This window comes from Paramormyrops kingsleyae, chromosome 10 (assembly GCF_048594095.1).
Source record: "Paramormyrops kingsleyae isolate MSU_618 chromosome 10, PKINGS_0.4, whole genome shotgun sequence".
Taxonomy (NCBI): Eukaryota; Metazoa; Chordata; class Actinopteri; order Osteoglossiformes; family Mormyridae; genus Paramormyrops; species Paramormyrops kingsleyae.
In genome coordinates, this window is record NC_132806.1 from 22,123,132 (window position 1) to 22,144,472 (window position 21,341).

At 40.5% G+C, this 21,341-nt stretch overlaps 1 protein-coding gene across 4 annotated transcripts; it reads right to left on the reverse strand.

The window, feature by feature from the left end:
• Positions 1–128: 128 nt before the first annotated feature.
• LOC111859861 (amine oxidase [flavin-containing] B-like) lies at positions 129–20,937 on the reverse strand. Of its 4 annotated transcripts, none has more exons than XM_023842966.2 (16): positions 20,765–20,937; positions 14,437–14,536; positions 13,699–13,875; positions 12,486–12,580; positions 11,631–11,768; positions 10,519–10,623; positions 10,095–10,186; positions 9,369–9,510; positions 8,664–8,813; positions 8,245–8,404; positions 6,731–6,827; positions 6,002–6,113; positions 5,794–5,891; positions 4,358–4,469; positions 3,816–3,878; positions 129–2,665 (listed from the first exon to the last, which is right to left on the reverse strand). In XM_023842966.2, the coding sequence occupies exons 3-16, from the start codon at positions 13,763–13,765 to the stop codon at positions 2,510–2,512; spliced, it is 1,587 nt and encodes a 528-aa protein (XP_023698734.1). In that variant the 5' UTR covers positions 13,766–13,875; positions 14,437–14,536; positions 20,765–20,937; the 3' UTR covers positions 129–2,509. The 4 variants fall into 4 exon arrangements, with proteins under 4 accessions (XP_023698734.1, XP_023698735.1, XP_023698733.1 ...); XM_023842967.2 differs by having other exon boundaries at positions 20,544–20,937; XM_023842965.2 differs by lacking the exon at positions 14,437–14,536 and having other exon boundaries at positions 13,699–13,772.
• Positions 20,938–21,341: the final 404 nt, after the last annotated feature.

The following is a 21,341-nucleotide window of genomic DNA, read 5'->3' on the forward strand; positions in this document are numbered from 1 at the left end:
AACATAAAAAGAATTGTGAGGCCTTTAACAAAATTAGCATATTGGTAGATAAGCTATTAGTGTTTAGTTTAGTTTTGGCAGAAGTTTGTTTCTGCAGTTATAATTTATAAATACAAATTGCAGATATATAGAGGCACAAAAGCTTTTTATTCAAATGTGTTGTTGGTTAGTGTGAAATATGCAAATGGTAATGCTACAAGCAGATAAAGTACAACCAAATGCACAGCTTTTTTTGTCTTAAAATAACATAAATAATAAAATATTTCCAAAAGTGACAGGCATGTCATTTCTGATACAGACAGATTTAAGCATTTTCCCACTAAGAATCTCGCTTTAAAAAGAGGCGTCCTCATCTTGGACAGTCACACCACTCACAGCAGAATAGCCAAAGCTCAGATTTATTCATCCTGGAGCTGTTGCCGGGAGACCCTGTTCCTGAGAACTGGCAGTGCATAGAGAGGCCTTTCATGCAGTTGAGTGAGGGCCCAAGCCACAGAAACAGCTGTTTCTATCAAATGTCGAACTAATCCACAGAGAAAGGTTGCAATAAAAAGGAAAACGGCAAACTTTCCTGTGTACTCCCAGCCAGCTCCGATGATAGATTTCCTGTTAATCCATTAATTTGAAAGATTGTTAGATTGTACAAACAAGGTGCGAAATAGCAAAGTAACTAAAACTCAATTCATTTTTATATAGCACCTTTCACAAAAGAGTCAGCGTGGTCACGGTAAAGCCAAAGTCTGTCGGTGAGTCATTTCTCCATCCCGGCCTGTGTGAATACGCAGCTTGAATGTCACACTCAGGGTGCCACGGTCCGTAAGTCGCATCCACAATGTCACGCTTCCATGGGACTAAACCAGCAGTAAATGTCTGCTTTTCAGGACTCTCCCGGAATAACAACGGCCGTAAGAAGTTTGGCACTAGTGCAGGGGGCAGGCAGCCCTGATCCTGGAGTGCCAATATCCAGCAGGTTTTCCATCCTACCTGATGAGTGACTGTCTGCCTGAGATCAGGTTTAGCTCATCAGAGACCAGGTAGGATGAGTGTAGATTATGGCTAAAATACCATAATTTCTGTCCTTTTTTCATAGGGCACCAAGTGAGTTTATACTCTGGCCAAGATGCCAGGTCATGGCAGGACATATGCATGCACAAAATCAGTCATACTCTACGGGAATTTCAGAGACGCCTAACAGCATGTCTTTGGATTAAAGGAAGAAACCAGTATCACACAGGGAAAAATCAGTGTTCCTGTATGCCTCTCACACATGGGGAAAACATGCAAACTCCACACGCAGAGCAGACGGGGATTCAGCCTCCCAAGCCAAAGAAACACAAAGAAAGACAACTGATTCTTCCTTGTCTCACAATGCTATTTATGTGTTTACAGTTTAATATAAATACAAAATTTAGGTCCACGCTGGAAACAGTCATTCGTTTGGGAAAAGACACATTGCATTTGACATACCACTTGATCTCTATATATAGAAATACCCACTATTAAAGAGAAAGTATTCTTACACAAAGGACAGTCAGCACATTCATAACGCCAACTCTACAGAATACAACCATACGCATTACCTAAGATGTGTCTATTAATGTCTTTAATGCAAGTATGTAAGACAGTGTAAATGCAACCATGCAGCACCATATACAGCAGTGTCAATGTAACCACTGTGCACTGTCGTGCAACTGCACTGCGTCTGCACTGCATACGTTGCATAATAATGAGTAGTTTATGAAGCATGACACATACAGATACGAACAACTCTTGCAATATGCATAACGACTTGTGCTATAAGAGCTTCTTGCAGGCTTTAAGTGTTAACATAAGCTTCTTCAAGATGGCACTTCCTGTTCACAATAATGCAGACAAACGGCATTTAAAGGTTAGACGTCGTCATATGACATTTAGCTGATTTCACATTTAGCGTATTACTCCAGACAAATATGGTCGTGTAGCGCTTTCCTAACGGCACAAAAACCCAAAGTTCTCAAGGAAAAGTAAAAGACAAAAAGGAGACTCCAAATCATCCAATAATGCACCACAAGACATTAAGGACCATTAACATGTTTGTTAATGTCTGCTTTTTTTTGTTTGTCTCATGTAGCCATTAATAACTGTCACATTTATCTAAATAACCATTGATGAAACTGTTGACATGAACTTAATGTTAAGCACATGTACTGAAACAATAATGATCTAAAATGAAAAGAAAAACATCATTTGGAGAAATGTTGTGCTTTAAGAAAGGAAATCAATAAAGTTTATATATATTCTTACTTCCTGTAACATCTCACTTTCTCATCAGTTTTGTAATCTTATAAATATAGCACAAATGATAAAGAAAACATTTTAATGTTAAAAAAAAAATCATTGTATTTGATTGATCTTATCTCTACCTGTTTGAATCATTTTGATTTAAATGCAGTGTATCGAATCCTCCTAGCACAATGGGGCAGATTTTTGCCTTTCATTACATAAATCACGTTGGCAATATTATGAAATCTCAGCGGGAGAGACGGACCTGAATGCTTGGTTTCAGTAAGGCTATTCCAAAGGCAGATATAAACACGGTACAGATGGTCGCCATCGACACAAAGGCAGGAACAGAAGGCAGCCACTTCTCGAGGAAACTCGCCGTGATCGGCTTCGACGGAACGTCCTGAAGAGTTGTCGTCGATGGGGAAAGAAGAAAATCATGAGACCCAGAAGTCGCTGATTCATATAGCAGAAAATATTCCATTTCAACAGAAGTGACAAGGTGTGCAGTAAAGTGTCATTGAAAAAGGCTGATCATTTTGAAACCAAACGGCATCAGCTCACACTGATCTTACTTTGTTAAATGGAATGGAAACAGCAAAAGGGATTTCAGGTTCAGTTTTTCTCTTACATTTGCCCAAGACTGAACTTGTGCATCAATGCCATCCACTTCCTGTAATTATTTGTCCTATGAAGGGTTGTGGGGGGTCAGAGCCTATGGGCACAAGGCAGGGAACAACCCAGGATGGGGCACCAACCCATCACAGGGCACCAACCCATCACAGGGTGCCGACCCATCACAGGGTGCACTCACACACCATTCACTCACACATCATTCACCATTTGGTAACTCCAATTCATCTCACCATGTGATTGTTGGGGGAAATTGGAGTACCTGGAGAAAACCTCACAAAGAGACGGGGGGGAACATGCAAACTCGACACACATGGAGCCATGGTGGAGACTCGAACTCTGGTCCCATAGGTGTGAGCTAACAGTGCTAGCCTAGTGCCACCCCACGCATCCATGTAGATCTTTTATTCTTAGTTCTTTTATTTAATGGCTTTAATTTATTGCCTGTTCTTTGATCACTTTCCCTTTTTCAATAATCAGTTCACTGTCATTCTGACTTGGACAGTCAGTAAGGAATCTTCACAGGAAGCCACGCATTCAGTCTTCAGGAAAAGTGGACAGTGGGACAAGTATGGATGGAAAAAATCAGGAAACGACAAGGAAAAAAAACCCTGAAAACGCTAAAATCCATCCATCAATCCATCTGCCAGTCCAGGACAGAGCAACAGGATCAAAGAATGCCTAGAATCAAACATTTATTTGATGGTAAAGTGAATTTTATTAAAATTCTGATTAGCCAGAACTCCAAAAAAGTATATCAACAGTTCTGTGGTGTAAAGGGGCATGATGCTGGCTCTTTGGCCAATGACAGTTTGTAATTTTACTATTCTTAATAAGAACTGGCAGTTTTCGATGTCATCGCTAGGGATTTGTTTAACTTACTGAGTTGTGGCTTTAGTATATTTGTACACACAAAATACCTGATCTTCTTCATCCTCTTTCCAGATCTCCAGGGATGAGATTCGGCCCATGGCATGCAGCACCTGAAATGGACGTTGTTTGGGATAGTTAATGCCAACAATGTCCTCCCCTAATCTAGTTTTCAGTTGTGTCATATCTGATTTAAAAAAGCTTATCATTGGACTGCATCCAGGTCACGTGCACAGTTCATGATACTCCCCTCCAAATAAACAGGGTGTTCATCCATACCAAGAACGCCAAGAACAAACTTATATTCTTGGCTAGAGCATTCTTGCTAACTTGCCTCCCAAGAACAAATTTGGGATGCAATGAATCATGGGATTGTTCTCATCGGCAAGGAAGCAACTGATGCAACCTTGATATTTGGGGCTAGTGAAGAGCAACATCTTGGGATTTTTACTTTCCTCCGTGCTTCCGTTCTTGAGTATTGGAACTGTACTTTGGCAACAGGAGATGACATCAAAGGGTGCATAACAATACAAGAATGGTCAAGTACGCATACTGGTGAACACCCACAAACTACCTGAGGGTCCTACCATACCTCTCTGGCTGCCCTCTCTCCTGCCTGCACGGCCCCGTCCATGTAGCCGCTCCATTTGGTGGCCGTTTCGGTGCCTGCAAAAAATAGCCTGCCGAATGGTTCCCTGAGGGCCCTGCAGATGAGAGAGCCCGGAACAAAGGTCACACTGCGCAGCCTTTAGGAGCAAATTGATGCTAACAATATGTATCAGTCTTCCTGCCCAGGCGCCTCTGTCCAACTAACGTGAACAAAAAAATATTGGTTCAGAGAGATAACCAATCAGATTGAAGAGGAGGCAGGACCAAGACATCTGATTTGTTCTGCCCTAGGAACATTTCCGTGCAAGTAAAACTCCACGAGCAGCAATACCCAGGGTACTGACATATTTTATCTGGCTGCTATAAACATTTTTATGAAAATCAAATAAGTAACGAAAAGTAATTTTTAAAAGATAATTTTGTGTAAAATGTGTTCGATTTGCTTTTAAAAATAATAGTAAATTGCAAGGGTTTTGCCAATGAGTCCTTACAGACTGAATATATACCACAGACGTTTGCTGAGACTGGCTGCCATTTCCATCCATTCATTCAGCGGCGGGCACATGACAGGATGCACCGGGGAGGGGATCCCAGTCCATTGTAGGGCGCACACTCGCACACAGTATGGACAATTTAAAGATACCAATTCATTCATGTCTTGTGGGGATAAAACCCATAAAAACAGAGAGAACATGGAAACACCACACACACAGGGTGGGACTTAAAGCCCCAACCTGGTAGGTGTGATGGAACATGCTGCATCTTCACATTACCGGCATGTTTTTGTTTCCTCCAAAACAAAAAAACAAGTCACCTTAAAGAGCCCCAGCACTCAAAGGCAAATTTACAGCATATAAGAGTTTTCATTCCTTTGCCAGCTAAAATACCTCACATCAACATGCATACAAAAGTTGCAGGGTTAATGAAGACATGCCTTATAATTTGGGTTTCTCTGTTCTGTTTGAACTTATTTGATGCTTTTATCCAGAGTATCTGAGAGTGAAGGGTTAAAATGCATGGGTGCTCCCTGGGATGTGAACCAACAACCTGTGCGTTGTTAGTGCAAGACTTTACTTATTGCGTTACAGGACACGTCTTATTGGTTGTAAGACATAATTTCCCGAATACCCAAAGGGTTACAATTTAGGGGTGTTTCCTGGGATGTGAACCAACAACCTGTGGGTCGTCAGTGCTAGACTTTACTTGTTGAGTTACAGGGCACTTCTTATTGATTGTAAGACAGAAATACCTGAATACCCGAAGGGTTAGAATTTATGGGTGCTCCCTGGGATGTGAACCAACAACCTGTGGCTTGTCAGTGCAAGACTTTACTTGTTGAGTCACAGGATACTTCTTATTTGTTCTAAGACAGAAATAAACGGCTGAATAAAAAGAAGTACTGAGCCAGTGAATCTCTACCTGCTGAACTGGCGGTAGGTTCCAGGAGGGAAGTAGGCAGCATAACAGCCCCCGGAATACTGCTCGCCACACCAGTCCTTCTCCTCGTAGTGAAGCGGCTATAAGGATTAACACTGATGAGAGTTAAAAACCACAACTTATCACTAGTAGCTCTTGCCATATTATATTCAGAGAAGATCTGGTATGTTCTGGGGTGCTTTGCACGTACCTGAAGAGCATCAGTAGTGCCCAACACCTTTGAATATATCTGACATATTCGCTGTTTCCTCTCCTCTTTAGTCAAGTGGATGAGCTCCCTGGCTTTTCTGGCTAAAATAAATCTAGAGAAGGACACGCAGCTCTAATGAGACTAGTTTGCTTGTTTAGTCATAAACAAAAGGCTCCTTTCTCCATCAATTTACATTATGCAAATAGCTGTCAAGCTTAAAATGTGTGCAGTTAATTATTTTAATTACCATAAAAGCAAAGTTGTCTGCAAAAACAACATCTGTGAATGTAATTGTGTAGAATTTTTTTACGCGTAACTACAAGCATAGTTCAATGTGAGGCAAATTATGCTTTATCATACTTTATTAACAAAACTGATATTATGTAATAGGTGGATATAATGCCAATCATGAGTATATCTACGCATGAACATATACTGAAGAACCAGTTGCCTGGTCATAGCAATTTGTCCCTCGTCAAAGTCACTCAAATCATCTAATTTCCCCTGCATCCAGTTTGTCACCTATGAAAACTGGCTGTTTGCTTGCCATTTTATACATCCCAGATTGAATTTAGTGCTGCTGTTTTGAGACGATGAGCAATATTTGCATCATCTGTTGGTGGTCATTATGTTTTGGCTCTGGCGTATATACTGTATATACACACTGTGTTTATTGCATGAGAAGAAGCAACATAAGGATTCTCCAAAAAGGGGAATAGAAACAGTCACCCCATGATGCAAGGACATGAGCCGTCTGGTTTGGTGTCATCTAGGGTCATTGAAATAGGGGAGTCTTCATCTTCAATCATCATTGTTCCACAGTAGCCTGTAGAAAACATAAGCAGCAGATTTTACTGATCCTTTACTGATCTTCGCGTGTATAAGCCTTTGGGATAACTGTAACTACGTCTGGTCTCGGTGTTTCCCACAGAACTACAAGCCCGTCATTTAAATTCCATTGTGCTCTGTAAAAAGCAGGCCGTCATGCCTTCAGCAAACAAACCTCAAGACAGCATATTGCAACCCAATCTTCATCAACTAGAGTACTCTTACAACTCACTAATACATTCAATTGCATAACATTTTCTTGAGTCATGTTCAGTTGTCTGTCTTTCAAGGGAATGAATCAGTTTTCCCTTATTTTTGATAAACTTGGTTTTCTGCTTTTGATTTCATCTGGAAAAAATCTCACATGCAGTGGTCTGTGATGACATTTAAATTCTCCAAACTGGATTTATTGAATAACAATAATTGTTGTAGTTTTGCCTGAAAGCTTTTGAGCAAGAAACACAAAAAAAGCAATTTGCATCTCTAAATATTTACATTTTAAGCTTCTTTGCAGTCTATTCAGTCATTTGATCATTGTATTTAATTGCAATTTAATTGTATTATTGCTTGTACAATAACACAATACCATAATACAATACAATGTATAACATATACTGCATTTTAGGAAGTTTTGAAAAACTGTAATGCACTTTCATTAGCTTTCAGTAACCAGTGAAGACTGGTTACAGATATAACAAATCCAAGATATTCATGCCAGATATACAAAATATTGTAAATAAAGAATAACTTATTTGGTGTTTTCACCCATGTGTCTTTTAGATGTGGTACAGCAGCTTTGTGGGTTTGAGGGAGTTATTACTACATTGTGGTTTGAATCCTGTCCTATGCTATGCAAATAGCTTGACTCTGTTTACTCTATTTTGCTCCCACTGCGCAGCTTGGTGCCACTAAATTGCCCATTATTTGTAACTGCATATATGAGTGTGTGCCCCGTGATGGACTGACATCAGTGAGGGTGACCCCGTTTTTGTGCCCTGTGCCTCATGGAATTATAAGAGACAGAGGGAAGCTATTTCCTTTGTGGAATGGAAGTCAAACTTTCCAGAGACTTTTTTAAACCTTGATTATCTGTCTGTGTTTGCTTAAAATCCAGGTCTCCAGAAAAAATCCAGAATCTCCAGATTCTTGTGCTAGTACTCTGACCTTCACTCTGACTTGATCACCACAGTACCACCGCTGTGGATCCCACTTCACCATCCTACTTAGTGTCAAACTGAAGGGTTAACTGACTCCCGTTCCACCCTTCAGTCCAGAAATTCCTTGATGTTTAGCCCTGTCTTCTGTCATTCAGCCTCACCTTATTGTTGAAATCAAATGGTTTTGGTTTGGGTCTATCAACACCATCGATCATGTTTGGCCCTTCAGGGCCACCATAGAGACAACTTCCTTCTCACCCTTCTCCTTCCAAAATGACCTTTTGTAGTACATCATGCACTTGATTATGGAGCCCATGGGAACCCTCTGGATCAGCTGATTCCTGATGGGTGGTAGTCCAGGCTCATAGTGGATATTCATGGTCAGTCCCGGTGGGATAGCACTGATAATGTACCCCCCCTGGAAAAAAAAATGAATTAAAAATGCCAGTCTATAGTTCACTTTCTGCACAAAGCCTCAGATAAGCTTGTCTCATAATGCAGTTTCCCAGATGTAATCTACTTAATTCTGTCACTCTTTGTTGCATACAAATATTCACCCTTCGTATACTATCACACACACAAAAAACTGACGAGGTCCTTTTGCATTCAAGAGTACCTCCTAAAAGAGGATTATTAACTGTAGTATCATGTTAACAGTAACGTAAATGTGAGCACACCTTGTATTTGTCTCCAGTTAATGTTTCCACAGAAACTCCCTCAGCATTCTGAGAAACTCTGACAACAGGCTGGTTCAGCATGACGCTCCCTCTCAGCTGCGCTGCTATTCGCTCGCTGATTTGTCCGGACCCGCCCACGAATTTCCTCTCCTTCAATTATAAAACCGAACACTGAAAAGAAGCTGATACAGTACTGTGCAAAATGTTACGGCATACAAAATATTTAAAGCTACAGTATATTTACAGTACAACAATGAAAACTAACAAGAATTTCTTATATTCTCCAAAAAGCTACTGATATCTAGCTGGATGGCTAGATGAACGCCGCTTCAGTTCCCAGATCTCCCCTCAGGGGCACCTCAGCCATTCCATGTATTTATTCAATTTCACCACAAGCTCACTTAATTAATAAATTAAATTAGTTTTTAAAAAAGTATTGATTAGCCATACGAGGTGTGCTAGTTCCCAGGTAAAAAATACATGGATGAATTGGACGACTGCTGTAAATACTGGGGTGACTTTAGGAGAGGTTTCGAAATGTCTAAGCTGACACACTTCGACAGACATATAATCATAGTTTAACATTAACATGAAAATCACTTAACCATCATTTTCTTTGACTGCCTAAAAATAGTACTGTATTTTCAAACTTTTTTTTTGGGGGGGGGGGGGGGGGATTTCTGCCATGTAAGCCTTATGCTTCACCTGTCCTCCATTCGACGTGGAGAAAATTCTTCTTGTTCCCCCACACTGCTTCACGTACCAAAGGAACCAGAGCACCGAAACTTCATGAGGCTCAGATGTCACATTGACATTCACAAAAAGCCTGGCAAAATCCTTAGCTGTCCTGTAATAGATAAACACAGGTCTCTATTGGATTATTCCACCTACAGAAACCCAGATTACTTTGGCTCATCTTGATTAACCTCTGAGTGCACATTTGTGCATATGGTATATTGAGATAAACTGGCCTAAATCAATCCATCCATTTTCTATAACTGCTTGTCCTATTCAGGGTTGCGGTGTGTGTGTGTGTGTGTGTGTGTGCGTGAATAGACCATATATCATGATGAGGAATTTGCCTTAACTTCATCCATCCATCCATCCATTTTCCAAACCGCTTATCCTACAGCAGCGGTGGCCAATCTTATCCGCAAAGGGCCGGTGTGTGTGCAGGTTTTTGGGATAACCTTTAGGTCAGCTGTTCAAACCCAGGTGTGAGGACTCCTCAGCCAATCAGTCCTCTAATTAGTAATCTAATTAGGGAGCTGCAGCGAAAACCCGCATACACAACGGCCCTTTCTGGATAAGATTGGCCACCCCTGTCCTATAGGGTCCCGGGGACTCCGGAGCCTATGCCTTAACTTCAAAGTAATTCAATTTTGCCTTTTAACTAATCAGTGAGACACCAAAGAAAGATCAGCCTCTGACCTTGTCCAGCAGATTTTGTCAATCAGCTCCCTCATTGTCATGTTGTCCCATTCCTCTGCATGAGAACAGGTCCATGGGGCTTCGGCAGGGATCTGGGACAAGAGGAATTCTGGGTAATGACTCCACAATCATTAGCATCAGTCACCAGCATTTATTTATTTAATTTTCCTGATGTGAAGCTATTATCATTAAAATTGGGCATAGTAAACTATGTTTTATTGCTTTAATAACAGCAGCATCCAGATTTGATTTATAAAGGCAGTCAGGCAACGTATTAGACCCATAAACACATCACATTGACGAGGGGCGATGCATTTAACCATGATCATATATTTCAATAAAATGATCAGTGCATGAAGTTGTAATTTGTTTGCAGATTTTATTTATTTATTTCATTTGCGTGCTCTCTGGTAATCGGCAGCACCTGTCTTCCCAGGGAGTCCAGGGTTCTCCAAAGGTTGTTATAATCCAGGTACACCAGGAGGTTCCACGCCGGTGGGAAGGGACCGCGGAAGGGGTGAGCCTTACCCTGACACAAAATAGTAAATAGTGAAAACATCGGCAATAGTTTTGTGCCATGAAACACGCCTTTAAAATAAGGGAAAGACAAATCATTATATTAACTCAGAAATCAATAATAATCCGCTTAATAACCTTTGCAATAAGTAACTTGCGATTTGACCTATTGGGAATCCAGCTAAACTGAAATGACAGCATGCCCACGGGCCTTCTGGTATCTATAGCAACAGAGCATAGTGCCAAGGAGATTTAATAACAAGGGGAACGAACAACTGTTCCAGACAATGCTGTATCTGACAAGGTAAATAGGGGATGTGGCCTTTTTGTGGTTATTAAAAATGACAAAGAAATTAATTGGTAATGGTAAAACAGGAGCATTTAAACACAGTGATTGTCAAAGGTTTACTCAAGCTGCTGTTGCTGGTCATTGTGTAACCATAAGATTCTACAAGGTGTACTGTTAAGATAAATTGATGAGCATACATTTTAATGGTAACACTCCATAAAGGAACATTAGGTGTGGTACTACAATTTATATGATGGTAATGCTTTATTTGACGGGGCACAAATGATATTAGTTAACAAGTTAATATTATTAACAAGTATTATGCTTTTACTTATGTATTAATTAACCAAGTCTTAGTTACTTACCGATCTCATGTTAATTCATTATTAATGAATCGTGATGCCTGTTCTCTCAAGCAGTTACTATATTTGTTACTATATGTTAATTCTATAAACCTTTGTGAACTACTGAAGGAACAAGTCATGAATAACACAAGTAAAATACTGATCTCATGTTTGTTCATCATTAATGAATCGCGATGCATATTTTATATCAAGTAGCAACTATATTTATTCATGATTTGTACTTTAGTAGTAACTGAGTTATTACTAAGTATTTGTGCCTCATTAAGTAAAGTGTTACTCATGTCATGCAGCAATATTTCATTGTGATCCAGTACAATTCAGTAATTCATTGTGTCGAATGGAACCCGGGCAGGTACTGTACTTTACCTTAGTATAATGAACAAGGTGCTCCGTTTCATTTACCATGTAGGTTTTCACCCCTAACTCTCTCGCAAGTCTAAGGATGCAGTTTTGGGTGGGGCCGATATAAGCACCTCCAAGGTCTACGTAATTGAATTTCGATCCCTTAAAGAATAAGAGTAGTGTAAATAATCAAAACAGAAAAACATGATAACATACACCAGTGGAAAAAAATTAAGAGACCATGGGACAATTTTTTGTTTGATTCATTTCTCAAATTCTGGGTGTGTGTCTATGAATGATACTTTTTTTTGCAAATTGCAGCCTGATTCTTCTCCGTTTCTCACTGATGAAGGGCTTCTTCCTTGCTTTATGGGACTTCAGTCCTGCTTCTAGGAGCCTGATACACACTGTCCTAGCAGTGCACTTCACACCTGCACTTAATGTTTCCCATTCCTTTTGAAGATCACTTGATGTCATCCTCTGATTCATGAGAAACTGTCGGATAAGTTAACGGTCATCTCCGTCTTTAAAATGTCGCTTCCGCCCTTTACCTGGCTGGTTTCTGGTCCTTCCCAGTGTCTCCTGCTTCACCTAATTCTTGTGTACTGCTGTCTTAGAAATTTTGATCCTAGAAGCAACCTGCTGCTCAGCGTAACCTTCTGTCAGCAGAACTATGATTTAACCAGGATTTAAAAATGCAGATTTGTTTAAAAATATAGAGTGGTCTCTAAATTTTTACCGTGGCTATATACTGTAACAATGGTATGGCATGTCACTCTGGATTAGAAGGTCCAGTGATGATATAGGTTCTCCTGGATGAGATTGTGGTGTCTGTGACAGTGTACCCTATACCCCTGAGACTGATGCAGGGATACTTACTGTCACAGTATAGGTCCGACCCCCGACTCGATCCCGTGCTTCCAAGACTACCACAGTCAAACCAGACTCTTTAAGCAGCTTGGCTGCACTCAGACCTTCAAAAGGAAGAACAAGATGGAGTCAAGACATGGCTGAGGTATGAACCTCGAGGATAATTGGACAAATAACATTGTCCTTGCCAAGAATAAATGGTTACTCTCCCATTCAGCAAGATAATGTTCAGTGAAGTAGCTCATTATATTCATTAAATGTATATGAAACAACATACACTCTTACTGTTCACATTTAATAAACTGTCCCTGCAAGCATAATCTTGATAAAATTTAATAATATGCAACAGAGCACATAGAACAGCATGTTCTCTCCTGTTCCCTTTCCCCCCTAATCTCTGTTTTCTCTGCTTTCTCACCTCCGATTTCAGCATGACCACACTGCATGCTGAGATATCATTCAATAACCTGTAATGAAGACTCGTCTGTCAGGAAATTGTCCCTTGCTTGCCAAATACTGACAGCCGTACCATGACGTACTCTAGCCATTGAAAAGGGCAGGTTGACAGGAGGGTTTCTACGAGATTTCAGGGATGATAAATCGGAGGTAATTTCTGCTAGCGCTTCTTCTAAACAGCTATTCATGTATTCATGGGTTTTCCCTTAGGCGGCATGCAACGTACAGTCGTGTCTGTTTGAATGTGTATTCTTTCCATACTAACTGATGATGCAGCCCCTAATCTGTCTAGGGTTTCTGTATTCCATTTGTGATATTAAGTATAGAGAAAATATTCTTTAATTTGATTAAAATTCACCTCTGGGTGGAGTTTGCATGTTCTCCCCATATCGCCTGGGTTACCTTCCACGATACGGTGATATGAAGTTAGGATAATTGATGTGTGACTGCGCGCATGTATATGTCATATGTGTTGGATGGCTGGGCAGGTGGATGGAAGGAAGGATGCATAGATGGATGAATTTAAATAAATCAAATATCACCCCAGCTAAACAGAACACAGGCTACCATGTGTAAACATAGGATGATCCTTGGTAAGTCAATAAGATGCTGCTAGCAAAGTAAAGATAAATTTAATTATATAATAAAATAATCTGCACCTACAAATCCTTGATGCAAATGCAAACTGAAGACATGATTAGACAATAATAAACATTAAACATATTGCAGGATAAATTATCAAAACAGGTCGAAAGAAACTTCCTACCTGACAAACCTCCGCCGAGCACGATGACGTCTGCTTTCTGACCTTCAGCCTCCTGGTTTCCATCCATGTTCGCCCTAAAAGCAACAGGAAATGGCTCCGGCGGAGTGAGACGCTACAGGTCTGCCTGCGAACGTGATCTCCCCCCGCTCACCGCTGTGCTCTGTGCAAACACCGACCCTGGAGAGGAGGAGCTAATCGCTCTTACGTTGTTAAGGAGACATCTGGCCGGCCTGCCGTCAGCCGGGGCCTGAGCTGCTCCGGCCTGCTCCCCACCTTGCAGCCTCGCTCACACGACACATGATGCCATTTCATGAAATATGGATTAAATGCAGGTAAACACAGACTGCATGCGGTGGTGGTGTTTATTGGATAGAACGCCATTGTAGTGAAACAAATCAAGAAAAAAAATGGGGGGCAGTTTTGCTTTGTGGAGCATCTGATTGTCAGGAATACTGTATATGTTTATATTTTTTAATGATAACACCATTATCTAGGTATGATATGAGTGACCTATATTTGTTGTGTTTGGTAGATTAATGCAGAAACACAGCCTTTGTAGAGTATATGTGAAATATGGTTCTTATATCAGAGTTCACTTACAGTTGAGGAACCATATAAACACACACACACACAAACACACATATATATATGTATATATAAAAGCCTTCCGCATTGAGTGCATGGTATAGAACTATATAAGGTAATATGGTTTTCGGCAAATGTACATAGAACACTTACTGTAAGTATCCATCTATCTTCCATAGCATCCAGTATAATATCATTATTCAGCGACAGCAGTTTGCGTAGCCACATGTTGCAGGGTTGCAGGAGGAAGCCACTGCACACAAACAAAGGGAGACCAAACATGGCTGGGGGCGGGAGTTACACCCCCGGGCTACGCTACTCCACTGCGCCACAATACATTAAATCATGAAACCTGAAGAGCCTCGTTCAGGGAACACAAATCTCAAAAACGGTACATGTGACAATTTGGGGCTCCCTCCAGATATCTGTGGCTTGTAGATTACTGCCATCCTGCCCAACCCTACTGCATTAAAACATGTAAGTCTATCTGCCATTACTACTTACCCAGTATGGGGTCACAGTGAGCCTGGAGTCTATTCCAAGCAGCATAATTAAACATCATTCAATACCTGGCCAGATGGGCGTCTGTAGGTCTACATTTCAGCTAATCATCTTGGCTGAATTTGCCAAATTAGTTCATTGTCATTACAATTTATAATGACATCAAGGCCAGGCAAGGGAAGGACCAATGTCCAGGGGCAGGAGATGTAGAGATACACTCATGGTCCTGGATGTCTGATGAGCAGAAACAAAGGGGACGGACAGGGCTTGGAAACTGCACTCACACCTGGCATTGGACACGAGGAGTGTGGTCACAAAGCCACCATCGCACAATTTACATTTATTTATCGGGTGTGTTTATCCAAAGTGACATGCAACTAAGAAAGAAAAAGGGTCAGTCAGTCCCTAGAGCAAGTGACGTTAGGGGCCTTGTTGAGGCGCCGGACAGTGACATCACTCATCCGCTTACAGGTGCAGCATCAGGATCCACTGAGCCACACACCTCCCACACAAAAGACCCCAAAACCATTTGACTTATTCCCTTGTACCCCAGTGCAGTCATAACAAACAAACTCCAGCCTGTGTCGTCCTGTCAGAGCTTAATCTGTGCCATCTTAGGTAATTCAATTTGACTCAAAAACAGGCATTATTTTCGAGCAAGTCTGGCTTCTAGTTTGGCTTCTTCGCTCCCAGGTTTACCGGTAATACACAACCACTCCTTCGCGAAACAGTGATTGATTTCAGGCACATGTTCCTAAGTAAGTACACTTTTTTCTTTTCATTTTTTTGCTTTGCTGCTGGAGTCACATTTCACCCCAAGGCATCTGTGCAGGTAGCCATTGGATACAGTGCATTCAATGGAAGGCCATTAAGCAAATGAATAAAGAGAGCCAAGACTACACGGTGATCCACTCCAAGCGGACACCATAATCCTATTTGTGCCCATGTCCTAATCCACTTACGCAGCCTTCAACAAAGCCATAGGCCCATCTTTTTACCCTATGATTTGGCACCAGTGCTTTAAATCCAATTAGATGGCGGTTCATGGGAAAGCGGAACATTTTACCCTTCGCTGTTAATGCTGGATGGAACGTGTAAAACAAATGTTCCTCAGTGTATTTCCCTCACCGGATTATAGTAACACTTCATTTCTACATGTGACCTCATTGCTATAATCTGTATTTGCATATATAAACAAATGTATCCGTTTTCCTGTTTAAAATCATTCATCATCCAACCTCTTTTCCAATACACAGCGGTGGGGGGTGGAGGCCATCACAGGGCACCAGCACAGGGCATATTTACACCCTGGATAAGATACTGGGCCATTGGAGGAAGTATGTAGGTAGTTTACAGGAAGTTGTGGCCCTTTCAAGGACAAGTGGAGAAAGCTCTTGTTCCTCATCCCATGCTAAAGCAGCAGAGAGGGCTGAGGTGATCTCAGTGGACCCTCAATGCTATCGTGATGTGAAATATGAGGACACATTTATTGTGTGAGCAGAGAATGTAAAGTGTAAGGGAGACAACTGTCACATTTTTTTTTATTTTCATTTTTTTAGCAAAATGAAAAAGCATTTTTCCATTCATAGAAAAGTTGTACTAGTCTGTGGTGTCTGGCGATCTAAGTCATGTAGGAAGATTACCGTGTCCCTTCAAACAACTGATCCCATTCAACAATTGTCCCGCTCCCATCTGTGTATGGGATTAAATCGGTGTTTCCCAATCCGGTCTTCAGGGACCCACATGTTTCTGCTCCCTCTGAGATCACTGCCAGACAGCCCAAAGTTTTGCTTGAGCTAGGAGGGAGCAAAAATGTGAACTTTCTGTGGGTCCCTGGGGACCGGATTGGGAAACACTGGATTAGATGATTGCTGTTCATAGAGGCCCCTTCCTCTCTGTAATTGCTGGCAGGTGCTCTCTCTCTCTCTCTCTCTCTCTCTCTCTCTCTCTCTCTCTATATATATATATATATTTTATTGTATTACCTTAAAATCACCCAAGCCTAGCCAACACTCTCCCATTCCGGATGTCCCTCATCCTCGTCCATGAAATCAGTATGCCTAATTTGGGATGTCTCCCAAATGTCACCCCAAAATATTCATGCACGTCACGTCAGATTTATGTTTTTCACTTCACTGTACCAACCTGTGCCATTCGCCCTACAGAACACGTTAAATGCAATGATCAGTAATCTACTGCAAATTATCCCTCAGGCCATCCATCTTCCAGTCAATCCAGTACTGGTTCATTGGATCTACAGTAAGTTAGTTATTCACTATTTTATTAACTCCCTAAAAATCCTTGAATTCTATTTGATTAATATACCACTATTATCCACAGGGTGGCATAGTTTTCTAAAAACGAAGAAAATATTTTGACGGCCCTCACCTGGGTAAGTCTTTTTAAGTACATCGTTATTTAACACAGTTACATTACATGCTGAGGATAACATGCTGCTTTGTCAAACAAGGAACTGCAAAAGCAGAATAGCAGAGTTGCATTGCTATGTAAATTCCCCTGAACCTGTCTGCTGAGTTTCACAATAACCTAGCAGTGAAAAAGCATGTCATTTAAAAAGAACATTGCTGGTGTTTGATGGTGACTCTGTGGGAGGGGGGAGGGGGAGGGGGTGTCAGCTCACACCTGCACCACAGCTTCAAATCCTGTCTGAAAATTGACTGAATGTGATTGTGTGTCTTCTCCCGACGGGACGTTCTCCAAGGCCTACATCAATACGCACATTAAATTTGTGTCTGTTTCATAAACTGCTTCTAGTGCCAATATGTGTATACAAATACAGGATATCCCAGCTGCGAAAAAAATAGATCTTTCCTGAAGTCAGAATAATAGACACATTTACAGTATATTAAATAGACAGTACACACAACACGTCACATTCTGCATTATTGAACATATAGTTAAAGCAATCAAAGTCACTGATGGAAAAAGTATTGAATCTCTATGGTAATGAAAAGAGGGTAAAGGGAGTCACATGCCGTGCTATATAAAAACACACAGACAGTTATAGGTACCGGCTCTGCCTGTGAAATTGTTTGTGTTGTTTGTTAAACAATACTATCTTAATCATTATGGTTTGGATGCAGTGATTATTTTAGTAGCAGGATTTTTTAGCAGTTTATGAACTCTATATTCTTTTATTCATAGGCTAATACATTGTCTAATGCCTGGTGACACAGTGGGCGGGACTGTTGCCTCACATTTCCATGATGGGTTTTAAGTCCTGCCCCCCCCCCCCCTGTTTGTGCCCAGCTTTGTGCCCACTGCTGCCTGGAATGGCCCCCAGGCCACTAAGCAAGCCTGACCGCGATACAGAAATGCATGGATGCATAAATATTTTTCCTTTAAGAAAAAACTTATTTGCCAGTTACACGCATTCTAGTATCTTTGTGCATAAAATGTAATTAAAATAAAACTATACCATGTAATTGTAAAACAATGTAATTTTAAGTTCTTTGAGTATGCGGCTGGATATTTGACTAACCTCATCATATGTAAATGATTTCTTGAGGCACCTCAAGTATATTATTAAGTTCCTTGGGTACCCTGTTGGATATTCCAGGTGCTTTAAGTTTTTTACTGGGTACATTAATATAGTTTGTTTTCACTGCGCGTTGAATTAGGGAGGCGATTATTGAGTTATAGAAAATCTTCCTTGGCCTAATTTATATCAGCGTTTTGGGGCGCAGTATGATTTCATTCCCTTTCAGTTTCAAAGAAAGACAGCATAAGTATAGATATGATCAAAAGGGCCCGATACAGCTACTGCAATGTTGCTGCTACAGATTTTAAATCCAACGATAAAAATTTCATCGTGCCTTCCTAAGTTCAGGACATTATAAAATATGAAGAACAGATTTTTCTATTAGGCCTACTGACGTTCTGCTGCCTTTAACTTCTTCAGTGGTTAAGCCATTACCTGTCTGTCTTTGGGTAATTTGGTGGTTGACTACCATACCTCTGCCATATCAAGAAAGAGCATTACACAAGACTTTTTTGCGTTCATAGAATTCATTTACAAAATAAAATGTAAATGAAATGCACTTTACTATAGGCATTACACAATACAGATAAGAACCCACACTACTCCTTCTTCCTATCAATTTTCCCTTCTGTCATTTCCTAATCTGCCTCTTTTTTTCTACCCCATAGTAAGTTTCCACATAAACCACAACTTCATTTTTAGCTGTAAGCTTTGACCTTGCGCCAGCGGCAGAAACCCCTCCAATGACTACATTTAGACAGATTTGTTCAGAATAACAGATCGATATTGGGAGATCCGCAATGAATATTCAGTTTATAATAATATTACTCAGTAGCTGTGTAAATCTATCCCGAAGCGTTGTAAGGGAGTTATACATCGCTTCTGAGGAGATTGCATGGGATTACCGTGGCGCAGATAACCTGGAAACGCGTTCAGATCAAAGGTAAAATATACAGTAATATTAATATTTAAAAAAAACAGTCCTGTTAACTAAGTACTTAATATTAAATTAATGCTGGGTAGATAAAAATGCTACAATGTAAAACGTAAGAATATGTGAAACCTGTGAAACACGATATATGTATTTATATGTACCGAATTAACCTATATTAATATTTGTAGATCTGTCTTCTATTCGTGTTTAACATTCTGTGTCCGTTTTTATAGGAGACAGCTTAATTCCAGGGATGGCTCCGAGCAGTATGCAAAAGCTGTTTACCGAGAATACACAGATGCTACTTTCTCCACGCTTAAGGCCAGACCTTCGTCTAATGGTCAGTATACAGTATATCGAGCCGTCGGAGGGGCATGGATACCGGGATACTTTTTACCTCTGCTGAATAACTCTGATCCGTCCCCCGCCGCTTGGTAACGTCTTCTACCGTGGGGGACCCGTAAAAATGCCTAGACAATGACCTTCGAATGTCCACTAATCTTTTAAGGAAATGTCAAGTTAAAACAATCATAGGAAAAAAATACAAGAATAAAGTCCAAACCAACAAGGAACACAAGTGCCTTACATAATTTAATCTAAATAGAAAAGCATTTCTTGCAAGTAGCAAAAATATTCAAAACGATATTGCTCGCTTTTCACTCTCATATGCTCCGTTCTTTGCTTATTTGATATATTATGTTTTTGAGTCGGTTTTATCCCGTTTTTAAAAGTTCTAGAAAAAAAGAATTAAATACGCCGTGAACCGTTAAATGAGGGTTCTACGATGTTTGAGATCTAAACGAGTCTACAAAACATCTGGACTCGATGAGTGATGCTGAAACTTTTCTATGTCTGATGAGCGGTGCAAGATTTTTATTGTTTATTGTTTTCACGACAACGCCAAAAGTTATAAAGCACCATTTTAATGTTTTACCTGGAAAGAAATAATGGGTTTTGATGCTTTAACTGGTTTTTAAACGTTTGCTTAGTACCTTAGGTAAACCTCCTGAGGCTAGTGCCATATTGTGAATTTCAATTTTTCCTTTTTTTTAGGTATTCAAGGTCCAACAATAAGAGCTGAAGTCAATGACAAAGTCGTGGTTCATTTCAAAAATTTTGCATCCCAGTCCTACAGCATAAATCCCATTGGCATATCTTACTGGAAACAATCTGAAGGTAAGATAATTATGATAGTCTCCAAAGTAGTTGTAGAGAAATTAAAGAGGGTATATTAATCAGCTAAAGACAATTATAATATTACTCACAAAAAGATGCAGATTTGAAAGAATTATATAACGTACAACCACATTTTCTGTGACTTACGTTTTTCCAAACCCTTAAAAACCCTTATTTGTAGTGAACTTATTCTTCATGATCCTCTACTAACTGAATGTGTAAATTCTGCAGGAGTTGGGTACGATGATGCCACATCTGCCCAAGAGAAAGAAGACGATGCTGTTGTCCCTGGTGGTTATTACCGCTACGTTTGGGACATCCTGCCATCTGATGGTCCCACTACAACGGATCCAGATTGTCTCACTTACTCATACTCCTCCCAGGTCGACGTGGTCCGAGACGTTAACTCTGGTCTCATCGGTGCTTTTCTCATCTGTAAAGCAGGTCAGACATACAGATTGCCTTCATGCTTGCTGCATCCACTGTGCCACATAGAAACTTTAACTCTAGCCTTCATATCACCATGCAGGTTCTCTTACAAGTGATGGCTATCAAAAAATCCCAGAGTACATCCTACTTTTTGCTGTGTTTGATGAATCGAGGAGCTGGTACGGGGAATCGGGAATGTCACTGGAAAGATTCCAGAAGACCAGACAAAAAAAATTGTATCACACCATCAATGGATACGTCAACTCAACCTTACCAGGTCTACCCTTCCTTTACGTTAAAAGCAATCTGCACATTTGATCACTGTTACCTTTACAGTAAATATAATAATGTTTATTAACAATGGAATGCTTGTCATGCTCTTATTTCCACCACTGTTTTTATAAAGATGACTTGTGATCTCTTTAGGTCTGAAGATTTGTCAGAAGAGCAATGTGTTCTGGCACTTGATTGGAATGGGTTCCTCTTCAGAAATCCACTCCATATATTTCCAGGAAC